Source organism: Canis lupus, chromosome 24 (assembly GCF_048164855.1).
Source record: "Canis lupus baileyi chromosome 24, mCanLup2.hap1, whole genome shotgun sequence".
NCBI lineage: Eukaryota > Metazoa > Chordata > Mammalia > Carnivora > Canidae > Canis > Canis lupus.
In genome coordinates, this window is record NC_132861.1 from 12,704,839 (window position 1) to 12,727,031 (window position 22,193).

Genomic DNA, 22,193 nt, shown 5'->3' on the forward strand with positions numbered 1-22,193 from the left:
TTGGACCAATCAAAATGTGAGCAGAAGTGATATATATCATTTCTAGGGAGAAACCTTTCAAAGCTGGTATCAGATTCACCATATTCTGTTTTCTCTGCCTTGATGCTAGTGATAATATTAGGATGATGAATCCATCCATTTGTGTCTGTGAATAAAAATGTTGGGGGGTAAAGCTCTACAGTGACCCCAGATGGGCAAGTAGACCGAGAGATAAATAAACTTTTGCTGTTTTAAGATACTGAGATTTGGGGCATGACCTCGGCCTGCTTGATTTTACAGGGACCAAGCACTGGAAGTGGTCATTTTACTCCTATCTCATCAAAAGGATCTAAGCTGGCTAAAACAGAAAATGAATGCAGTTAGAAAATAAGTATTTTTTGTGAGAATAAAATTATGTAGTGCTTTACAATCCTCAAGAGCATTTTTGCATAGCTTACTTCATCTCTTCTCCCTTGTGTTCTTGGGAAGTCATCAGATCTCTACCTCTCCCTTCCAGACCAACATTCCCTGGTCAGTGCACTGCTCTCACTGCCCAGCCCACTTCTAATGTGCCCCTAAATTAGCACTTAGTGCAGTGTACTGCAGTTTTAAAATATGATCTGTCTTCCTAGGAAACTGTGTCCTCCTCATTTTTGTATACCTTCTTTCCAACCAACATCCATGCCCCACTGTTTCAGACTCAAAACAAGTGCTTCATAAACACTCATTTGAAGAAACTGAGATGTTAAGTGGCAAGTCCAAAGTTACAAGTAGCAATCAGGATTGAAATCTAAGCCTTCCAACTCAACATTTCAGTGATTTAACTATTATTTACTGAATACCAAGGAAGAGAAAGCAGCTCTGACATCTAGGTACTGACCTTGACGTTGCTATAAGCTTGTCTGGACCATATTCTGGGGACTAAAAGCAATTTCACCGAATAATATCAGACAAAGCCATTCTATAATCATGGTCAAGACAAAAACAAGACCACTCCACAATCTTGTCTAAACACAGACAGATCAGGAACATTGTTTAAACCACAAAAATGACCAAAAAAAAATGTCTGCTATAAGCTGCTTCCTTATCAGTTATGACTTTACCCTCCATCTAGTGTTCATTTCTTCTTACTAAGAATTAAGATACCCAATCATAGGATTACCCCTACTTCCTGAAAGCATCCAGTACAGTGCCAGGCCTTGCCTTTTTGAACTCTCCCCACAAGCGCATAAGCCCAAATCCCATAATAAATTCTAGCACTTCTACTGAGATACCCCATTGTTCCCCATTTATGCATCCCTCCTCCTTACCAGAATGAATAAACCCCACTTCAGGTGTGTTCCTGATGGGCTTGTTGCTAGGCATGTACAGGGTCTCCTTTGCTCCAGGGCTATTCTGTATATGCACATGTTGAGGGTTTCTAATGAAATTTGGTGTGACTGTTAGGTCCACTTGACAAAGAAATGGAGGTTCAGAGAGACGAAATCATTTGCCCCAGGTCACACCGCCAGGAAGAGCCAGGGACCGCATTTCAGACCTTCCGTCAGGGGCACCCTCTTTCCCGCACCCTCCTGGGGAGGTCCCTACCCTGTTCCCCCAAGTCTGCGTTTCTTAGGCCTCTTGCCCTGCGACCCGGATGCTACGGGGAGCTGCGTCCCACGCACGTTACTTCTGCCAGTGATCTCGGTGTGCTTCCGTGAACAGGGACGCAAGACTCGGACACGCTTCCCTGCTGCAGAGCCCAGGAGCCGGCCGCCGAGCACCCGCAGCCGGGGCGCCGCGGGGTGCCCGGGCCTCGGGGGCGGGCTCACGAGAGTGGCGCCGAGCGGACCAATCCCCGCGCGGGCGCCAGCCACGGGGCCCAATGGCAGGAGAGCCGCGCGGGCGGGCGACAGCGCCGCGGCCCCCCCCCCGCCCCCAGCGGCCCCGCCCCCCCGGCGACGGGGGCCGCGAGCGCCGAGGACCCACGGACGCGCCCCCCGCCCGGCGGACAGACCGCGGCCCGCGCCGGGCCCGCCGCAGCTCCCCGGGCCGCGTCCGCAGGGCCACCGGGCGCCGAGCGAGGGCTGCGCGGGGACGTCGCCGTCGTCACTCGGACGCAGGAGTGAGCTTTCAGGGGTTTGCTGTGGGAGGAGACCTTGAGGTTCCCCGACAGGTGCATCGGTCGGATTCAACGGAAATTCCCTCCCGGCCCGACCGCCGCGGCCGCCCGGCCTCGGGGACACTCGCCGGGCAGGTGCCCGGGAGCGCAGGCGCCCCCAGGGACTCGGGGCCCCGAAAATGCTCGGACCCGCGCCTAGCCCGGCAGGAGGACTGTAACCGCGGGGTGAGTCTAAACGAGAAGAAACAAATCCCTCCGACTGGGAGCCGCTTGTGAACGTCCTCCTTCCTGTCCCGTTAACAAGCAGCAAAATAACCATGACAAACAGTTGCGTAACCGCCGCGTCCCCGCGGGGAGCCTCTCGGTTTCCCTTCTGAAAAGCGGCTGGCGGCACAGTGTGGGGACTCTAGTGCGATTATTCCCGACGAAAATGGGTGACAACTTATTAGAACTATTTTAAGGCGGCTTGAGCCCTTTCTGTTTCTTAAAAATAGAAAGTAGGACAGTCTCCGGCTTACTGCATACCCCAACCCAAAGTAAAAAAACAATCTCTTGGGAAGTGCTTGCTGCCTTCTCCTCCCCAGTGTGCCTGTTTTCTCCACCGAAGCCCTCTCACTTCCTCGTTCTTTTTTTTTTTTTTTAATTTTATTTATTTATTCACGATAGACACAGGCAGAAGGAGAGGCAGGCTCCACGCCGGGAGCCCGTCGCGGGACTCGACCCCGGGACTCCAGGATTGCGCCCTGGGCCGAAGGCGGCGCTAAACCGCCGAGGCACCCAGGGATTCCCCCTCGTCCTTTTTAATAGAAGTCAGCTACCTACCCAGGCAGTATGAAGATCTTCTTTGTAGAACCTGCCATTTGCCTTAGTGCATTTGCTATGACTTTGACTTCTCCACTGACCACACAGTATGTGTACAGGAGAATATGGGAAGAAACCAGCAACTACAGTTTTGTATCTGATAGCAATATTTCTGAGTGTGGAAAAAACAAAAGCAGTCCGATTTTTGCATTCCAGGAGGTAAGAAATTAACATATCCCTAAAAGGTAATAGAAGGAGAATGTGTCATGAGGTTTTCAATGAAACAGGGCATTGCACTCATTGTACTTTGGTCTCTCAAGGGTCACCTGAAAACTCTTAAATCCCAAGACAAGAGCCTTTATTCAGTTCTCTTGTTTGAAGTTTCCTGACACCTTTAATCTGCTTCTTCTAAGTAAAACCCCCTTCTTTTTCTGTGACACTGGTTGTTCTCTTTTCTCAGAAAGTTTCAGCCTAGTCTCATCTCCCCAATGGCTGTCCCCTTCCTGCTTCCCCCCAAAAACCTGAAGGTTGGACCGAGGCTAGCTGGAATGAGTACTGGGTGGCCTCAATGGGGGTGAAACAGGGTGTTTCTGCCCTTCCCTTGCTTGCTTCCTCCCAACCCCCCTTCTGCTTCACATACATGACCCAGTTTTCATGGACACCCCCCCCTCCCCAAAGGAGCCCATTACTGAACACTATGGGCCCTGGGGCCAGTGTCCATCATGGGCTGCTAGGGGGCAGCATTTGGCGTTCCTCATTTGCTGTTATCAGGTCAGCTTTGACTCCCAAATGTTGAGGAGCTATGTGAGATTATCTGAGGAGGAGATCTATTTTGGCGCTGAGGACACTGAGAATGTTTAGCCAGATATTACAGGACCTTTCCTTCTGCCTCTCCGGCCTCCTCCCCCAATTTTTTGTTTAAAACTGGTGATACATCGCCATTCCCCTGCTCCCTCAGTTTGTATCAAAATCTGCCAATGTCCAGATGCAAAGGAGATGCATTCAGATTTGCAATCCCCCCCGCTCCAAAAAAAGCCTTAAAAACAGACCACACTTATAAACTTTGAACTATTCCCCTAGAGGATATTTAGTGATGGCAAAAGAGTGGCACTGCCACCATAGTCAAAGGACAAGAAGAGCTTAAGGGAATTCGAATCACCTGCCAGCTGGTTCTAAAATTTTCTCCTCAGTGGAAGAGAATTCAGGTATCACTGGGGAGATGAGTCTGAGGCCTGGAAGAAATGGCAAAGGGCCCAGAAGGAAAGCTCTAGCATTTCCGGAGGTGTTTCCTGAGGTGTCAGGTATAACCTTGCTGGGCTGAGGCCTGGCTGTTTGGCACAGTTTCTGCTGTTCCTCATTTCCATGGGAGAAATTTCCTTGGAACTCATAATTACTGGCAAGCTATGCAGGCATCCAGGTTCTGGCCTCAGGTGAGGTCATAAAAATAGAAGGGCCAAGGGATTCACCTCGTGGTTGTGTCTCCTGACTACAAGAATGTTTCCTATGATATATAATGTCATTCCCAGTGAGTGACAAGGTTCAATAGGCTCATTAGTTTCTATATTGGATTCTCTGCTTTCCCTCACCAGACACCTGGGAGCAATGGGAGGGACAGAGGGGGAGACAATGGAATGTCTGGAAAAGTTGGCTGCCCTTGACCTCCCTGAGAGGAGATAGGCTGGGGTTCAGTCACTGTGGTAGCCTCTGTGACTGTGCAGGTGATGAGTATTGGCCCCCTCTGGTCTTATGTAGTTGCTGAGAGCCCTTCACTGCCCAGAGCAGTGGTCTCATTTTGAAGATTTTTGCCAAATGTCTAAGTTGATTATTGTTTCATTAATTGTTTTTTATTAGATTAATATTCAAGATTAATTAGATTAATATTCAATCCCTTCCCTTAAAGGTGGTGCTCTAGAGCTACAGGTGCTTTTTCTCGGACTGGGAAGCTAGAAAGCACCACTGTCACCACCCACAACTGGGACAGGTCAGGTGGGCCACTCACCTTTTGCTCCTTAGGAAAGAGGAACACTTTTGCTTCCCTGGACGCACCAGCATCACCTTCAGTACTTCCATCTGTCCGCTTTTCTGGACAGTGTTCCCGCTCAGTATAAAAATACTCTCTTACCTGGGGTGCCATGCTCAGTCACTTAAGTGTCTGCCTTTGGCTCACATTGTGATCTCAAAGTCTTGGGATCCAGCCCTGCACTGGGCTCCATGCTCAGAGGGGAGCCTGTTTCTCCCTTTCCCTCTGCCTCTGCCCCTAACCTGTGCTCATGCTCTTGCTCTCTCAAATAAATAAAATGTAAGAAAGAAAGAAAAGAAAAGAAAGAGAGAGAAAGAGAAAGAGGAAAGAACATTCTCTTACCTTTCAATCCAAGGACAAATAAATATTCCCTGTTTTATGAGCTTCCTTCTCAATTCCCAGCTGTTGGTGGGTGCTGACTACTTGCTCACTAAAAATTTAGGAGTTTGAGAACTGTTTTTATAACCCTAAAAATAAATGTCAGAGCACAGGGTCAGTCCCTAATAAAATAAATAATTTTTTTTCAGTTCAGATTTTTCTTTGCCACTCCCCCAAAAGACCAATTATTTATATAAGAGTGCATAACAAAATAGTGTATTAAACTTCTTGCTATTATACTATATTATTTATCCTTTTATAAAACAAATACATGGACAGCTGCATTGCAATGCAAGATCATAATATGAATTTCAGGGTTCAGGTATAAGAATTAACTGAGCTATTTCACTTATACTTGACATTTTGAAAGTCTTATTTTTCAACCCATTGGGGTTAATACATATGTCCATATAAATAAATATCCATCTAACCTGATTTTCAAACCTTTTGAGTTTTCTGAGTCTTGTGACTCTTAAGATATACTTACATACTTCTCTCCAGCAAAATTAGTCTCTAAAGGATGTCTTAACAAAATGGCAAGCCTGTGGGCAGGAAATTCTTGGGTGAGGGAGAAGAGGTAGGGAATTCTAGGCATGTCTGTTGGCTTCTGCAGAGGAAGGGCTTTTTAAACCCCTTGCCACCCTCTCTTTCCCACCCCATCCCCCTTCCCAGGTTAAAGGACTTGTTTTGAAGTATTACACTGGCCCCTGTGGTCTGTTCTCTTCAGGTACTTTCAAGATAGGACCCTGCTGATGTAAGAAAAGATGTTAGGGTTTGAAGCTGAAGGCCCAGAAAGAATTCTCGACCTGTCTTTGGTGCAAAAAGGTGGTTTTATTAAAGCACCAAGGACAGGACCCATGGGCAGAAGAGCTTCCCTGGGGTCATGTGGAGTGGCCCATTATATACTTTCAAGTTGGGAGGGGGTTAGGGATAATGAAAGTCTCTAAGGGATTTTGGAAGCAAAGTTTCAGCTATTGTTGGGAAAAGGTCATTTATTACCGTCTAATAAAACCTTAGTCATGAGGCTCCTCAAATGTGTAATAGTGGACCATATGCTTGGGGGAAGATTGCCAACATGTATCTTGGCGGTTTAGAGATAGAAGAAATTTCCAAAGCATTTTTATACGTTAAAGCTGGGGGTTGGGCTAAGTTAAGATTGCTTTTTGACCTTAGCAAAGTATTAACATCGAGGCAGCTGAGTCCCTAAGGGAATGTCACTCTGCCTTTTGCAAGGACTTGTCAATAGGCTGTAGATAGTAAGGAAATTTAATAAGTTTTAATTTAATAATTTTTCTTCTGCTTTTGTTTCCCACATCACTGCTATTTGGGGAAACAAGTTGGCATTAACCAGATCATGAAGTTGTTGTTGTTCAATAATTTATTTATAAACCTTTTAATAAGGGAATATTTCTACCCAATTGTAATTATACATTTTAGCCTATGAAATTGTGACTTTTTAAAAATTGATATTCCTTTCCTTAATTTATTCCTGTCTCAGTATACTGTTATTCTGTCAATCTTGTGTAGGAAATAGCACACTTTACTCTGATTTCTCCCATCAACCCTTATCTAGTATATAATTGTAATTTTCCAGAGTTAAAGGTATAGGTTACATATGAGGAGAGGAGTCTGTGTAAAAGGTTGAATTAGGAATGACACTAGATAAAAGACAGGATGTGGAGGGGAGGGGGGATTAGGAGGAGGAATCCCAGACTGAATAAGTATTTACTTGATGGCTTTTTTATCTGTAGAGATACAAAGATGTGCTCAAGAAGCCTAACCTAGTAAAAATGAAAACAGCCAAAGTTGATGAAGCGCTAATACATAATAGGATCTGTGCCATATACCTTAAATGGACATAGGGACTTTAAATGTAACTCTTACAAAAGCTTGCAAGACAGGGACTCTTGTTACCCACCTCCTGTCAGATGAAACCACAGGGATACATAATTTGGTCAGGGTCACACACAGCTAGCCAGTTACAGGGCCTATTTTACTTTCTTATTCATTCATGTAACCACTATCTATGACATGCCCTGTGAAGCACTGTTGTTGGAACTGGTGACACTGTAGGGAAGAAAACAGGGTTCCAGCTTTCCTGAAGGTTAGGTTGTAGTGGAGAGGGCACACAATAAGCAGCTCAATTAAAGTAACTCATCCTGTCGAGGAGTGACAAGTCTCTAAAGAAAGTATACTCAGCTACAGTCATAGAGCACTGGGTGAGGATTAGTGGGGTTGCTTTGGATTGTGTGATTAGTGATTGTGTGATTAGTCACAGAAGGCTTCTGAGGAGGTGACATCTGAATTGAGGAAGTGAGCTCTGTGACTGTCAGGCAGAGGGAACAGCAAATACAAAAGCGAATGAGCATGGAGTGTTTGAGGAATGGCATGCGGCTGAGGGGAACAAGGAAGTGGAGATGAAATCCGAGAAGTCATGGTGTCTGGCCACCCACACTATGGCAAGGAATTTGGATTTATTTCCCTATAAGGAAAACCACAGGGGGATTTTGAGCAGCGGGGTAACATGACATGAGCCAAATGCTTTTAAGATCACTCTAGGAGCGCCTGTGTGGCTCAGTGAGTTAAGTGTCTGCCTTCAGCTCAGGTCATGATCCCAGGGTCCTAGGATTGAGTCCCACATGGGGCTCCCTGCTTAGCGGGGAGTCTGCTTGTCCTTCTCCCTCTGAACCGCCCCACCCCCAATTGTGTTCCTCTCTCTCTTTCAAATAAATAAAATCTTTAAAAAAAAAAAAATCACTCTAATTGCTGTGTAAAGAACTGACTACATCTGAATCTAGATTGACCTAACTCCAGAGCTCTTAATCATTATACCAAAGAGCACACCTGGGGAATGATACTTGCCATATGAGAAGGTTCAGCAGAAGGAGAGATTACATCTGTTTGGGCATTTCAGGGAAATCCAAGTTGGGCTTGACTGTGGGCTGTGAATGTAACATAGAGTATTAGGGGAGTGAGTTGAGCTAATGCTAAAGAGTTGGGTTGGATCGCATCTTGGTGTCCTTATGTAACAGATGAGGAGTGTGAACTTTCTCTAACAAGCAATGGGCTGAGCAGGTGAAAGACATGCCACTAGTGTGTTTTGTAAGACACTGCCACCATTAGTGTCTATGATCTGCAAAGCGAGGAGGCTGGCATCACAGACGGCATTGAGGACAGAGCTAAGTAGATGCCAGGCCAGCCCAGGTGAAAACTATGAGCCTTATCCTTCCAGTGGCAGCTCTGGGACAGAAAAGAGCTAAAAGACATGAGAAGCACTGGGTGTTGGTGGGCATGGGTGAAGGGAAAGTCCAGAAACAAAGATGGCTTGAGTTTTGAGTCTGAGTGACTAGAACATTTTCTGATGAAAGTGCTTGCATTATTTGAATATATAAAAATAAACATAGGCTCACTCTAAAAAATTCATCAATTTCAGTAGTTGATATTTTTGTGGTTCATCACTTGTTTTAGGATGCTTTCTAAATATCACATGAATAAATCTATTTTTAAAAATTAGTTTGGCAATCCTTATTATAAAAATTACACTCTTTATATAAAATTTGGAAAATACAGAGAGAAGTAGCAAATAGAAAATGCTTTTAAATCACCCAAAATCCTTCCCATCAAATAACTAGCATAAGGATTGTAACATCTTCCAGTTTGTGTGTGTACCTGCTGGTTTTGATCCTTGGGGGACTATCAAATATGTCATTTACATGTGATACTCATTCCCCTTTAAGTAGACAGAAAGATCTATCACAGGAAAAGATATTACTCTTGCTTTACAACAGTGGTCATGAGCTCAGTGCTAAGCTGTTGAGAGAAGAAAGCAAAATTATTACATGACCAGTCCCAGATATCTTGGAGTCTGTGGATCTTCTATATAAAACAGACACACACCAATACACAGTGGTGTGTTCAAGTCCCCACCACAGTGCTTGCATATCATGCATGAGCTTTCATTACTATATCGCCTCTTGATGTTTGCTTTGTGAACCGGCGGAAGATTCAGGCTGTATCAAATCCATGCACCAGAGATTCCTTATTGGTGACCTACTAGAAATGTAAAGAAAAGTATGCTCTGTGATATTTCTGTGCATGTTGCCTATATCTCTGTAAACACATTATCTTCTTTTTGTTTATTTGCAGGAAGTTCAGAAGAAAGTATCTCTTTTCAATCTGCAGATGGACATAAGTGGTTTAATTCCTGGTCTAGTGTCTACTTTCATACTTCTGTCTCATAGTGATCATCGAGGACGAAAATTCCCTTTGATTTTGTCTTCTGTTGGTTCTCTTGCAACCAGTGTTTGGCTCTGTTTGCTTTCCTATTTTGCTTTTCCATTCCAGCTTTTGATTGCATCTACCTTCATTGGTGCACTTTGTGGCAATTCCACCACTTTCTTAGGAGCTTGTTTTGCCTACATAGTTGATCAATGTACAGAACAGAAACAAAGAACAATTCGAATAGCTATAATCGACTTCATACTTGGACTTGTCACTGGACTCACGGGACTGTCTTCTGGCTATTTTATCAGAGGATTAGGTTTCATGTGGTCATTTTTTATTATTGCTATGGCTCATGCTATTAACTTGATTTATATTTCATTTTTTCTTGGTGATTCATTGAAAGAAACTTCATCTCAGAATGTTTCCATATCCTGCAGTGAAGGCTTTAAAAACCTATTTTACCGAACTTACATGCTTTTTAAAAATGCTTCTGGTAGGCAACGGTATTTTCTCTGTTTGTTACTTTTTACAATGATCGCTTACTTTTTTGTGATAATTGGTGTTTCCCCCATTTTTATCCTTTATGAATTGGATTCACCACTCTGCTGGAATGAAGTTTTTATAGGTTATGGATCAGCTCTGGGTAGCGTCACTTTTTTTAGTAGTTTCCTAGGAATATGGCTTTTTTCTTACTGTATGGAAGACATTCACATGGCCTTCATTGGAATCGTTACCACCATGGCAGGGATGGTTATGACTGCTTTTGCCAGAACAACACCGATGATGTTTTTAGGTAAATTACAAATGTAGCCTTAGAACTAACCATGTATTTGATGTTTATAAGCAAATGAATTTAGTCTGTTGGTTGAGAAACTTTTAATATAATATTCTCTATTTAATGCATTCGAGTTCAATTAAGGCACTTTGTTAAAAGCTAGTTTGCCAGAAACTGAAAGCCAAGTTGCTTTAAAACAGTAATTCACAGAATAATCACAGTTTCCAAATTTGCATACTTGCCAAAAGATTTGATTTCAGGAACATTCTTCTTGTGAGTCAGTTCTTCAGTAGAGCTTTCACCAACTTGAATATTTCTTAAAATGCTAAGAAGGTTGGAGCGCTTGGGTGGCTCAGTCAGATGAGTGTCCAACTCTTTATTTTGGCTCAGGTCATGATCTCAGGGTTGTGAGATGGAGCCTGTGTCCTCTTTTCCCTCTGCCCCCCTAAAAAATGCTGCTAAGAAGACTACTTTGCATAAACATTTTAAACAGCATTATATAAAGTAGACTCAAAAGATTTATAAAATTCATATTTATTGAATATATTCAAGAAAAAAATTCTTTAAGACAAGATTTTGCAAATTGGTCATTTCACGAATTGGTTTTTGATAAATCAATTTTTGCCTAACAGACTGCTTCCTTAACTACCTACCCCATAAGTAGTTTCTGTAGGGCTTGAGTGAGATGCTGCATTTGAAAAAGCTAAGGGATCTGTAAAGTGGGACCTTGAGAAAGGTCCAATTTCATTTTTTTAAGGTACTGTCAGCCTGTTGCTACCTTGCAGGGAAGTAGGGTGACCAAAGAGAATTGGGCTTAATGTCCATCTATAGTGCCAGATGATCTTGGGAAAGTTACTTAACTACTCTGGGTCCTCATTTACTCATCTGTAAAATGGGCACAGTAGCACCTAATTCACCAGGTTATAATGATCACTCTAAAGCACTTAGCACAATGCCTCACGCTGGGTTAATGTTAGTTTCCCCTAGAGTTGCCAGGGCCAAGTAAGTTGATATACATGAAAGCACCTTGAAAACTTTAAAGTCCTCTGCAAAATTAATATATTATTATTTTATCATATAATTGGAAATGCTAGTGCCTATTAGGGGTCATAATTTAAGAGGAGAGGCAATCGGTGTTCATGAAATTATTCCAAAGATGGACAAGCAGAAAGATAAAGAACCAATTTATCAATAAGTGTATCAGTATAATAAAAGAATGCTGACACTAAAATGCTAAGTCTAAAAAAGTAAACACAAAAAACAAATGAAAAACCTAAGTCCCAACTTTGCTAAATGAGAGGTTACTATAATAATCTGGGAAAAAGCAGATGAGTCCCAATTGGCAGATTATACAGATCTGACCCTAACACCTCCCTGAACTCTTGTTCTTAGCACTGCAATTCAAGAGTAAGCAAACCTAGAACTGAACTGTCTGCAGTGCATCTTCATTCCTTAAACAGAAGTCTACAATTAATTCAGTCCTTTGATGCAATGAGTTAGGGCACTTATAGAAAATGAATATATTTAGAGAGAACATATTTCACATCTAAAATTGACCACTGGTTTTCTGATTTCTCACCATTTCTCTTACAGTCAGGCTGCCTTTCCTTTTCACTATTGTGCCACTCTCTGTTCTACGCTCCATGATATCAAAAGCGGTTCGTTCCACTGAACAAGGTGAGTTTCATTTGCTTAAGGAAAATAATGAATCTACAATCTATACCAACTCAAATCTATGTATGACCAATGTTTCATTCTTCAGAATATTCTACAAACTTTTTTCTGCTCAGAACTCCTTTTGATTTAATTGGTAAGTTCTGTGTTAGAAAGAGGCCTACTTCAGATAGAGGTGCCCCTGCCCACGGTCTCTTGCTTTCAAAGGCTTGCTCTAGCCAGGGCCAGCCCCAAGAGGAGGGGAATGCTCAGAGTTAGGCAGATGCCCACTGGGAGCCCACCACACCTGCCTCTTCTAGACTACACTCTGGGTACCTGGATCCCCATAATTCCTAGCCAAACAGCCCTGGGTTCATGTCCATGAGCGCCTGGTCGGTCCTGTTCCTTAGACCCTTTGGCCTGAGAGTGTACTGTGACCCAAGTGTGCTCCCCTCTAGACCAAAGGAGTAGCCAAGCCATGACTCTTTATGGGAGACGTGGCCCAACCTTGGCATTGCAGAGTGGGGTGTCTACAGCCATGTGTAAATGATTCTTTCTGAACTGGATGGAGGAAGAGGTAGAACAGAACTTGCGTGGGCTATGTCCTGCAGCTGGGAACTGAGGGCCAAGAGCTAGTTAGCTCTGCCAGTGCTGTCATGTGCCTACATAGAACTCCAAAAAGTCTGAAAATTCTAAGTTTCTGTCTGACCTTCCAAACATCATGAAGATATATAAGGTATATTTTTTCAGAGCAGGGAGAGAGAATGTATCTTTATGAACAGTTTGTTCATAGAACTGTAACATTTAAATACTTACAATATAATATATATAGGCCTTTAATTGTATTCTTACACTGGCCCCCACAAATGTTAGAGCTGGGCTTAAATTAGAGTCCTAGCAAAAACAGGATCCCACTCAGCTGGCTCAATAGAAACTTTAATGAAGGGCAGCAATGTGGCAGAGTGGGCAGTGGCAAAGGCACCCGGAGAAGATGACCCAAATAAGGAGGGAGCAGAGATGAAACACCACAACCTTTCTTTCCACCTTCATCCCATTGACCAAGCACAATAGAAAGTCAGGTTAGCAAGGAAATCCAAGTCATATGATCTGAAGGGTCAGCCTCCCAAGCACAGAGCCAAACACAGGAGATTAAACAGTGAAGGGGAAGGCAAAGAATGAGCAACACAGAAGGACAAAACAATTAAATTTCTGGTTAGAACTCGTTACCAGTTAGATATCCGGCATATGGGATTGTCCTCCTTCCTCTCTGTATCATATAAATATTGTTAGACTTTGGAGCTTTCTTTTGTTTCATGTCTCAGCCCGGTGCCAACATTCATATTAATTCAATATTCATATTAACATATTCATATGTTGATGGATCATTCATAATTATGCTATTTTATTTATGGCAGCTTAGTTAACATTGGGGAAGACTGCACAAATCAATACATTTAAAAACGTATTTCTTGGTTCTCTTCCACTCGTTAGATGCAGTTATATATTCACACAGCTGTTTATAGATTATGAAATGATGATTAACTGGAAAATGACTTAGGAATATAAAAATGTATAACTATAGTATGTAAAAACCTACCTGCTTCCTTGGGTTATGCAATGGTTTTTAGATATGACACCAAAGGCACAACATAAAAGAAGAAATAGATAAATTAGATCTTATGCAAATTAAAAACTTCTGTGCTTCAAAGGACACCATCAAGAGAGTGAAAAGACAACCGAAAGAATATCAGAATATATTTGTAAATAATATGCTTAATAAGGAACTTGGGAGGTGAGCAGGGAGATGGATGAAGTAAGTGAAGGGCATCAAGAATACACTTACCATGATGAGCACTGAGTAATATATGGAAGTGTTGAATTACTATAGTGTACACCTGAAACTAATATATGTATGTTAACTGCACTGGAATTAAAAAAAAAAAAAAAAGCTCAACAACAAAAGGACAACCCAAGGATCTGAAGAGACATCTCTCCAAAAAGGTATATGGATGGCCAATAATAAGCACATGAAGAAATGTTCAATGTCATTAGCCATCAGGGAAATACGAATCAAAACCATAATGGGACCCACTAAGGATGGCTAAAATGAAAAAGATGTGGAGAAACTGGAACCCCCCTACACTGCAAGTGAGAACATAAAATGATCCACCTATTTTGCAAAATCAGTTTGGTAGCTCCTCAGAAAGTTAGAGTTATCTTATGACTCAGCAATTCCATTTGTAGCAATAGAATGGAATTGAAATTAAAATAGAAATGAAAACATATGCCCACACAAAGATCTCATACACAAATGTTCACAGCAGCATTATTTATAATAGTCAAAAAGTATAAACAAATGGAAATGTCCATGAACTAATGAACGGATAGACACATTTTGGTGTATCTGCCCAATGGAATGTTATTTAGCAATAAAAATAAAGTCCTGATGGTACCTGCTACACAGAGGGGGATCCTTAAAAACATAATGCTAAATGAAAAAAAACCAGACACAAAAGGCTATATATGAATATGGTTCCATCTAGAAGAAATGTTCAGAAAAGGCAAACCCATAGAGACAGAAATCAAAGAAGCACTGTCCAGGGCTGGGGAGTTAGTGGGTGACTGGGAATGGGTACAGTTCTGAGGTGATGACTGTACAGCTCTGTGAACTGTGCAATTTAAAGGAGGTGGCTTTTAAGGTCTACAAATTTTATCTCAATAAAGCTGTTCAGCAAAAAAAAAAAAAAAATCTATACCTGCTTTAACTTGGAACTAATATAGACTTCTCAGAGTATATAATTTGCTTCTGTTTATATTTGGTTTAGTTTATTTATAAAGGCTTTTTTAAAGTCATTTCATACTGTTAAATATAGTGACATTTCAAAATGTTTTGTTTACCTTTTGGCATTTCATATTCTGAATTGTAACATCGTGAATTGTTTTTCTATTGTTCTAGGATAGTATAATTACTTTGTTTTTAACTGCAAACTACGGAATCCTTTTGGTGATGTCAGAATTTCCATACTGAATATATTCCCATCCTTCATTACTTTTTATTTTTTTATTTTTTTTTAATTTTTATTTATTTATGATAGTCACAGAGAGAGAGAGAGAGAGGCAGAGACACAGGCAGAGGGAGAAGCAGGCTCCATGCACTGGGAGCCCGATGTGGGATTCGATCCCGGGTCTCCAGAATCACGCCCCGGGCCAAAGGTGGGCGCCAAACCGCTGCACCACACAGGGATCCCCCTTCATTACTTTTTAAAAATGGAATCTTTTTATGAAAATGTTACGCACTTTAAAGTAATGAGAGAAGGGGAAATACTGCATTGGTTTCCACTAGACTCTCAGTGAAAGGAGAGAAAATAAATTCGGGTAATTATTTTGGAATTTCTGTGCTTTGTACAGCTGTGAAACTCACAGCTAAAGCCACCCTGGACTGCCTCTTACCTTGTCACTACCTGCACACTCCTTATGATTACAAATTGGAACATCATAAGGACAGACTTGACTTTTGAGGTCTATTGAATTGGAAAAAGGTATAGAAAAGAAACTAAACTGTACTTACTATTTAGTCCAGTTTTCTCTGGTAACTATTAAACAAGTTGAACTGCTAGGGGAAGTTAAACAACAGGAGAACCCTATTTTTTTTTAATTTATTTTTTATTGGTGTTCAATTTACTAACATACAGAATAACACCCAGTGCCCGTCACCCATTCACTCCCACCCCCCGCCCTCCTCCCCTTCTACCACCCCTAGTTCGTTTCCCAGAGTTAGCAGTCTTTACGTTCTGTCTCCCTTTCTGATATTTCCCACACATTTCTTCTCCCTTCCCTTATATTCCCTTTCACTATTATTTATATTCCCCAAATGAATGAGAACATATAATGTTTGTCCTTCTCCGACTGACTTACTTCACTCAGCATAATACCCTCCAGTTCCATCCACGTTGAAGCAAATGGTGGGTATTTGTCATTTCTAATAGCTGAGTAATATTCCATTGTATACATAAACCACATCTTCTTTATCCATTCATCTTTCGTTGGACACCGAGGCTCCTTCCACAGTTTGGCTATCGTGGCCATTGCTGCTATAAACATCGGGGTGCAGGTGTCCCGGCGTTTCATTGCATTTGTATCTTTGGGGTAAATCCCCAACAGTGCAATTGCTGGGTCGTAGGGCAGGTATATTTTTAACTGTTTGAGGAACCTCCACACAGTTTTCCAGAGTGGCTGCACCAGTTCACATTCCCACCAACAGTGTAAGAGTGTTCCCTTTTCTCCGCATCCTCTCCAACATTTGTTGTGAGAACCCTATTTTGTAGCCGTATGGTTGTTTATGCCAGACAGACATACTGCCTGACCAACTTTCCATCAAGAATGGATTTAAGCCATTGCATAATAGAACTAGAACAATCCAGTCTATCTTCCACGGCACTGTGCCTAGCTGTAGCAAGAGATCAGAAGTAAAAGAAGATAGTAGCTTAGGGAGGGAGGGAGGAGTACTACTTCCCAATTAAACTGACTTCAAGAATTATCATAAAACATGGAGGCAGTAGGTCTTTATGCTACTTGCTGATTGATAACTAGGCTCTTGAATTATTCGTTTGACAAGTATAGATTAAACATATCTACCATGTGCCAGGGCAGATAGGCTCTGGAACACAGCAGTAAACAAAGTAGATGTACACCTGGCATGAACAGAGCTTTCATTTTAGTTAAAAGAAGACACATGTGAAAATACAATATTTTTCAGATATGTTTATGTTTTATGAACATGTGACCTGTCATTCAGTGAAGACTTAGAAGCAACATATGAGAGTATGTATACTAGGGTAAAAAGCTTAAAGAGATAAAAATGAACATATAACACTGTCTACTAGACCAAAACCATGGGGAAAATTAGAACGTAGACGCATAAACCGTAATCCAGCTATGAAAGGTGACCCTCAAGCTTGCCTTTTCTTTCTTAATCTTGAAGGACAATAGTAATTGTGGCTATGTGTGTGTCTGTGCAGGAGAGAAGACTGGATTTCAAATGTGTCAGCTGCTGTTGCCTCTTACATTTGCCCTACTGACATACAAAGTATTGTGTTTTCAACTTCCCTCACATCAGGTCAAGAATTAATGGCCGAGTTTCTTCACCTACAAAATCGGTTACTGGCTTCTCAGGGATTTAGAGGGAATAGCTTTCATTCACCAAGCAGTGCCCTATGTTTGCTTTTAATAATAAGGAACGATTTTCTCCCTTTGTTTTATTATACAGCCATTTCATTTTCTCTCTCCATACCCTGACCCCAAACAGGCACCCTATTTGCTTGCATTGCTTTCTTGGAAACACTTGGTGGAGTCACTGCAGTTTCTACTTTTAACGGAATTTATTCAGCCACCGTTGCTTGGTACCCAGGCTTCACCTTTCTGCTGTCTGCTGTTCTATTACTAATTCCAGCCGTCAGTCTATGGTATGTCATTATTTTTAAGCATTTTATCAAAGGATAGCGGGATTAAATGAATTCCCTAATCTTACCAGTAAAATTACATAGACTGTTAAAGTAGTTAAAAACCAAAATGCAACTGAGTAATTTTTTTAATTAATTAATTTTTTCTAGAGAGAGAGTGAATGGTGGGGAGGGGCAGAGGGAGAGGCAAAGAGAAAGAGAATCTCAAGTAGGCTCCATGCTGACTGAGCTCAGCGAGGAGCCGGATGTGGGGCTTGATCTCATAACTGTGAGATCATGACCTGAGCTGGAATCAAGAATTGGATGCCTAACCGACTGAACCACCCAGGCCCCCCCTTAACTGAATAACTTTTAAAGATCTAATTGGCTCTACTAATTGATTCATGAATCAGGCAGCATCCCATCTAACAAGTAGAGGGGAACTCTGAGGAGCTGTGCTGAGTGAAAGGTTTTCACAGAATGGAGGGTGGGGTCAAGAAGTTATTAGCAAAAGAGAAGAAATAATTATTTCAGGCAGAGTCACCTTCCCCTAAGGGGAAGGGCAGGGAGTCTTATCAGGTAGATGACCCCATCTTCCTTTGGGGGATGGAGAGGACCCATTTGGTAGGCTCACTGGTGCTGATCAGAAAACGCCTGCCTGACTGGTGAAGACTGTCTCTGAGGGAGGCTGGAACTGCAGTTAACTTACATCAGTCCAGGTTTGACAACTTGGCCTACCTGACGCCATTTTGGGCCTATGGTTCTGTGTTAACAAAGTTTTGCCTCAGAATGTACTTTTCTCAATAACTTTTAGACATGAAAACATCTATTGATAATTCCTAAGAGGAATTTGGAATTTTGATACCTAGATCTATGCAAGTATTGACAGTTCCTCTATAATTTTGATGAAAAGTTATTTGTACTAGATATCTTTTTTAAAAAGACTATTGAACTGGCAAAATTAAAAATACATGCTGCGCTAATGGGTACATGATGAGACAGTCGTATACATTGCTGATAGTATTATTTGGCACTATCATTTTTGGAAAGCAATTTATAAAGACAAAAAAAATCTTTAAATGACCAAATGGTCACTAGAAGAATGGCTAAATAAGTGATGGTGCATCCATATCATGAAAAATAACATTAATTAGAATTGGGAAGTAGGATAATGGGCAATTTTAATTTTATTCTTCATATATTTATACATACCTGTTATGAACACACATGCAGCTAGCTAGGACAATTATCCTTTTAAAAATGCTGCTAATGTGGGATCCCTGGGTGGTGATTTAGCACCTGCCTTTGGCCCAGAGCACAATCCTGGAGTCCTGGGATTGAGTTCCACATTGGACTCCCTGCGTGGAGCCTGCTTCTCCCTCTGCCTGTGTCTCTGCTTCTCTCTCTCTCTGTGTGTCTCTTATGAATAAATAAATAAAATCTTTAAAAGAAATGCTGCTAATGTAATGTAGATGGTCTTCTAAGACATTTTTAACCCTATATTCAGTTTTTTTTGAGATTTTATTTATTTATTCATGAGCAGCACAGAGAGGCAGAGACACAGGCAGAGGGAGAAGCAGGCTCTCTGCAGGGAGCCTGATGCAGGACTCAATCCCAGGACCTTGGGATCATGACCTTAGCTTAAGGCAAATGCTCAATGACTGAGCCACCCAAGTGCCCCTGTTCAATACTTTTAAAAAATAAAATTATACGCAGGGTATGTGGATGGCTCAGCCCATTGAGTGTCTGACTTTAGCTTGGGCCATGATCTCCAGGTCCCAAGGTGCCACATCAAGCCCCATCTTATGCTCCCTGCTCAGTGGGAAGTCTTCTTGTCCTTTTATCCTTCTCACCCCCTGCTCATGCTCTCTCTCTGTCAAATAAATAAAATTGTTCCTCTGCTTGGATAATGCTTTGTTTCATAGAGCCCATCAAGGTCATATTGACAGGAAAAGCTTTTAATAGATGCAAAAACCTTAAAATGGAATCACTTTAAAGGATGTATATTTTCACTTTTCCTAACACGTTTAATCAGTGACAGGCATGATATTTATATAGGTAACACTGGGGTGATTGGAAAAAATAAAATCTTTAAAATAAAATTATATGCTTTTCTCCCCAAGATTATTTATTTATTGGAGGGGGGGAGGGGGGGATGAGGGGCAGAACAGGAAGAGAGAGTCCTAAACAGACTCCGCTCTGAGCCCCAGGTGTGGGGCTCCATCTCACACCCCTGAGATGAGTTGGTTGCTTAACCAACTGAGCCCCCCAAGTGCCTCCCATTACATGCTTTTTTAATTCCAGATATCTTCTTGTCCCAGTTTCAGTTACAGATATTGAACATGAACTTCAGCCATATCCACAGTCATACTACTTTTTGTGGACTACAGAATAAACAGTAGGATGGATGGACATTTTAGGTATCTGGAAGAGGAAAAAACTGTAGATTTATTATTTTCAGAATAAGTCAGTTGGACTCAAAATGCTATTATGTTCCTTCTATGTATAATTTGCATAATTTATCAGAAGCCATGTACCAGGGGAAAGACAGGTTATTTATTTATGGGTTGCCTTATTTGCAATTTTAAAATGTCTTGTTTGCTTTTGCAGTGTGGTCAAGTGCACCAGCTGGAATGAAGGCAGCTATGCACTTCTTACACAAGAGGAATCCAGTGAAGACACTTCAGATAGATGATTAATTGTGATTTTAAAAAAAAAAAACAACAAACAGCTAAACACATGTATCCTATGCTTTGACTTCTGAGGACTGTAAATGAGTTCCATAATCAATATTTCATCAATAATCAATGTCATAGTTTCTTTCTTCTAAACTGAACAGGAGAGAACTAGCTCCTGGTTCTAGCTTCTTAAAGTATTTTGCACTTTGAGCACTTTATGAACATCATGTGATAGATTTCCATAGATAGAAAAACAAATCTCAAAACACTTCTCACCTTGGGATTTAGGAATGAAACTGAAACTTCACAGTATAAAGAGATTGAGAAACCTGACACAATCAAAAGCAATAATTTCCCTGACATACTCAGTTTCCTTTTGGGACCAAGGAGAACACTATACCTCAGTTTTTTCATCTGCAAATGGGTTTCTGACCTCTGGAAGATTTTGAAGGCATAACTATTCAAAATTATGATGAATTATTCACTGATAGGAAAACAATGATAAAACTTTCAAATATTTAAAGTGCAGTCGTACCTCTGCTTAGAAAATAGTTTGTTTTAGAGATCCCATCAAGGTGGTATGACAGGGAAAGCTTTTAATAGATGCAAAAACTTTGAAATGGAATCACTTTAAAGGATGCATATTTTCACTATTTCTAACATGTTTCATCAGTGATAAGCATGATAATATTTATATAGGTAACACAGGAGTGATTGGAAAAAAATATCATTAAGAAATTGTTTACAAAGCAATGCAAAAACGGAGTAAGCAGCCAGTCAGGAAGTGACAGTACAATATTCATTCATTATTTTTATCAAGGGATAGCCACTTCTTACAGCCTTAAACTTATCTTGAAACCCACCCTGGTCCCTGAAAACACATTCTCTCATGCCTCCTATCTTTCTATACATTGTCCCATTTCCCCTTCCTCCCTTCGGACCATGAAACTTTAGAATCTCAGCCAAAACACTGCTTTCTCTGAATAGCCTTCTTGACATTTCTTGCCTACTCTTGTAATCCCCCAACTTCTGCAGGGCACCCACAGCACTTTGTGTATACTTCCATCCAAGCAGATTCCATTGTCTCATAATATTTATTTTATTAATATTACCTGACAATGAGGACGGGACAGTCTTTGATTCATTTTATCCTCAATAAATGTTTGTTGAACTGAATATATAAATTTGTTTTTACTTGTGAAAATAATTTAAAGCTACATATTTCATGCGTCATGAATGTAACCACTGATAGCATGCCACAGCCAGCTTTAAAAGATATGCTAGCTCATACACTTTTTAAATTGGTTCATGGTATTTTTACCGGTCTTTGAATATCTTCGATTTTCTAAGTTACCATATGTAATAACGCAAATGTCTTTAAGTACAACTAGATGATTCTTTGTAATCTCTTAAACGCAGAGTTTTCCATTTGACAACACTGCTTACAACTTTTTCCTGTAGGGTAATCAATGATCACTGGACTAGCCAAGAACACTCAATGTAAAATACTATAAATTTTTATTTCCAAGACTACTACTTTTAAGTCTACCTAATGTCTTCTGGGCTGGAAGCTTGTGTAAGAACTGAGTGATTTCTATATTTATTTATTTTTCTTCCTATTCAATGCTCTTTCCACCAAAAAAGTACTTTATGGTTTACAAAGTGTTCCTCTATATCAATTTATCATATACTCTCTTAATAATCCTGGCAAAGTGGATATTTATTTTCCTCATTTTACAGACAAGTATCAGAGAGACCTCACTCACCATGGTTATTCAATTACCACTAAGCAGTAGCATTACACAGAGATGGTCTTTGCACTGCTGAGATTCTTCATAGGTAAGGTATACACATTACAGATTGTAAATCTTTTTTTTTTTAAGAAATAATGTTTTTTTTTAATTTTTATTTATTTATGATAGTCACAGAGAGAGAGAGAGAGGCAGAGACACAGGCAGAGGGAGAAGCAGGCTCCATGCACCGCGAGCCTGATGTGGGATTCGATCCCGGGTCTCCAGGATCACGCCCTGGGCCAAAGGCAGGCGCCAAACCGCTGCGCCACCCAGGGATCCCCAGATTGTAAATCTGATAATAATAATTGTATAAGGTAAGAGTATGAAGTGACCTGCCCAGCAAAACACATTAG

At 41.2% G+C, this 22,193-nt stretch overlaps 1 protein-coding gene across 1 annotated transcript; it reads left to right on the forward strand.

Annotated features, from left to right (window-relative positions):
* Positions 1-1,973: 1,973 nt before the first annotated feature.
* SLC46A3 (solute carrier family 46 member 3) lies at positions 1,974-21,223 on the forward strand. The gene is made up of 6 exons (XM_072795624.1): positions 1,974-2,305; positions 2,747-3,100; positions 9,426-10,296; positions 11,872-11,955; positions 17,237-17,393; positions 19,980-21,223. Exons 2-6 carry the CDS (start codon positions 2,912-2,914, stop codon positions 20,062-20,064), a joined length of 1,386 nt encoding a protein of 461 aa, XP_072651725.1. The 5' UTR covers positions 1,974-2,305; positions 2,747-2,911; the 3' UTR covers positions 20,065-21,223.
* Positions 21,224-22,193: the final 970 nt, after the last annotated feature.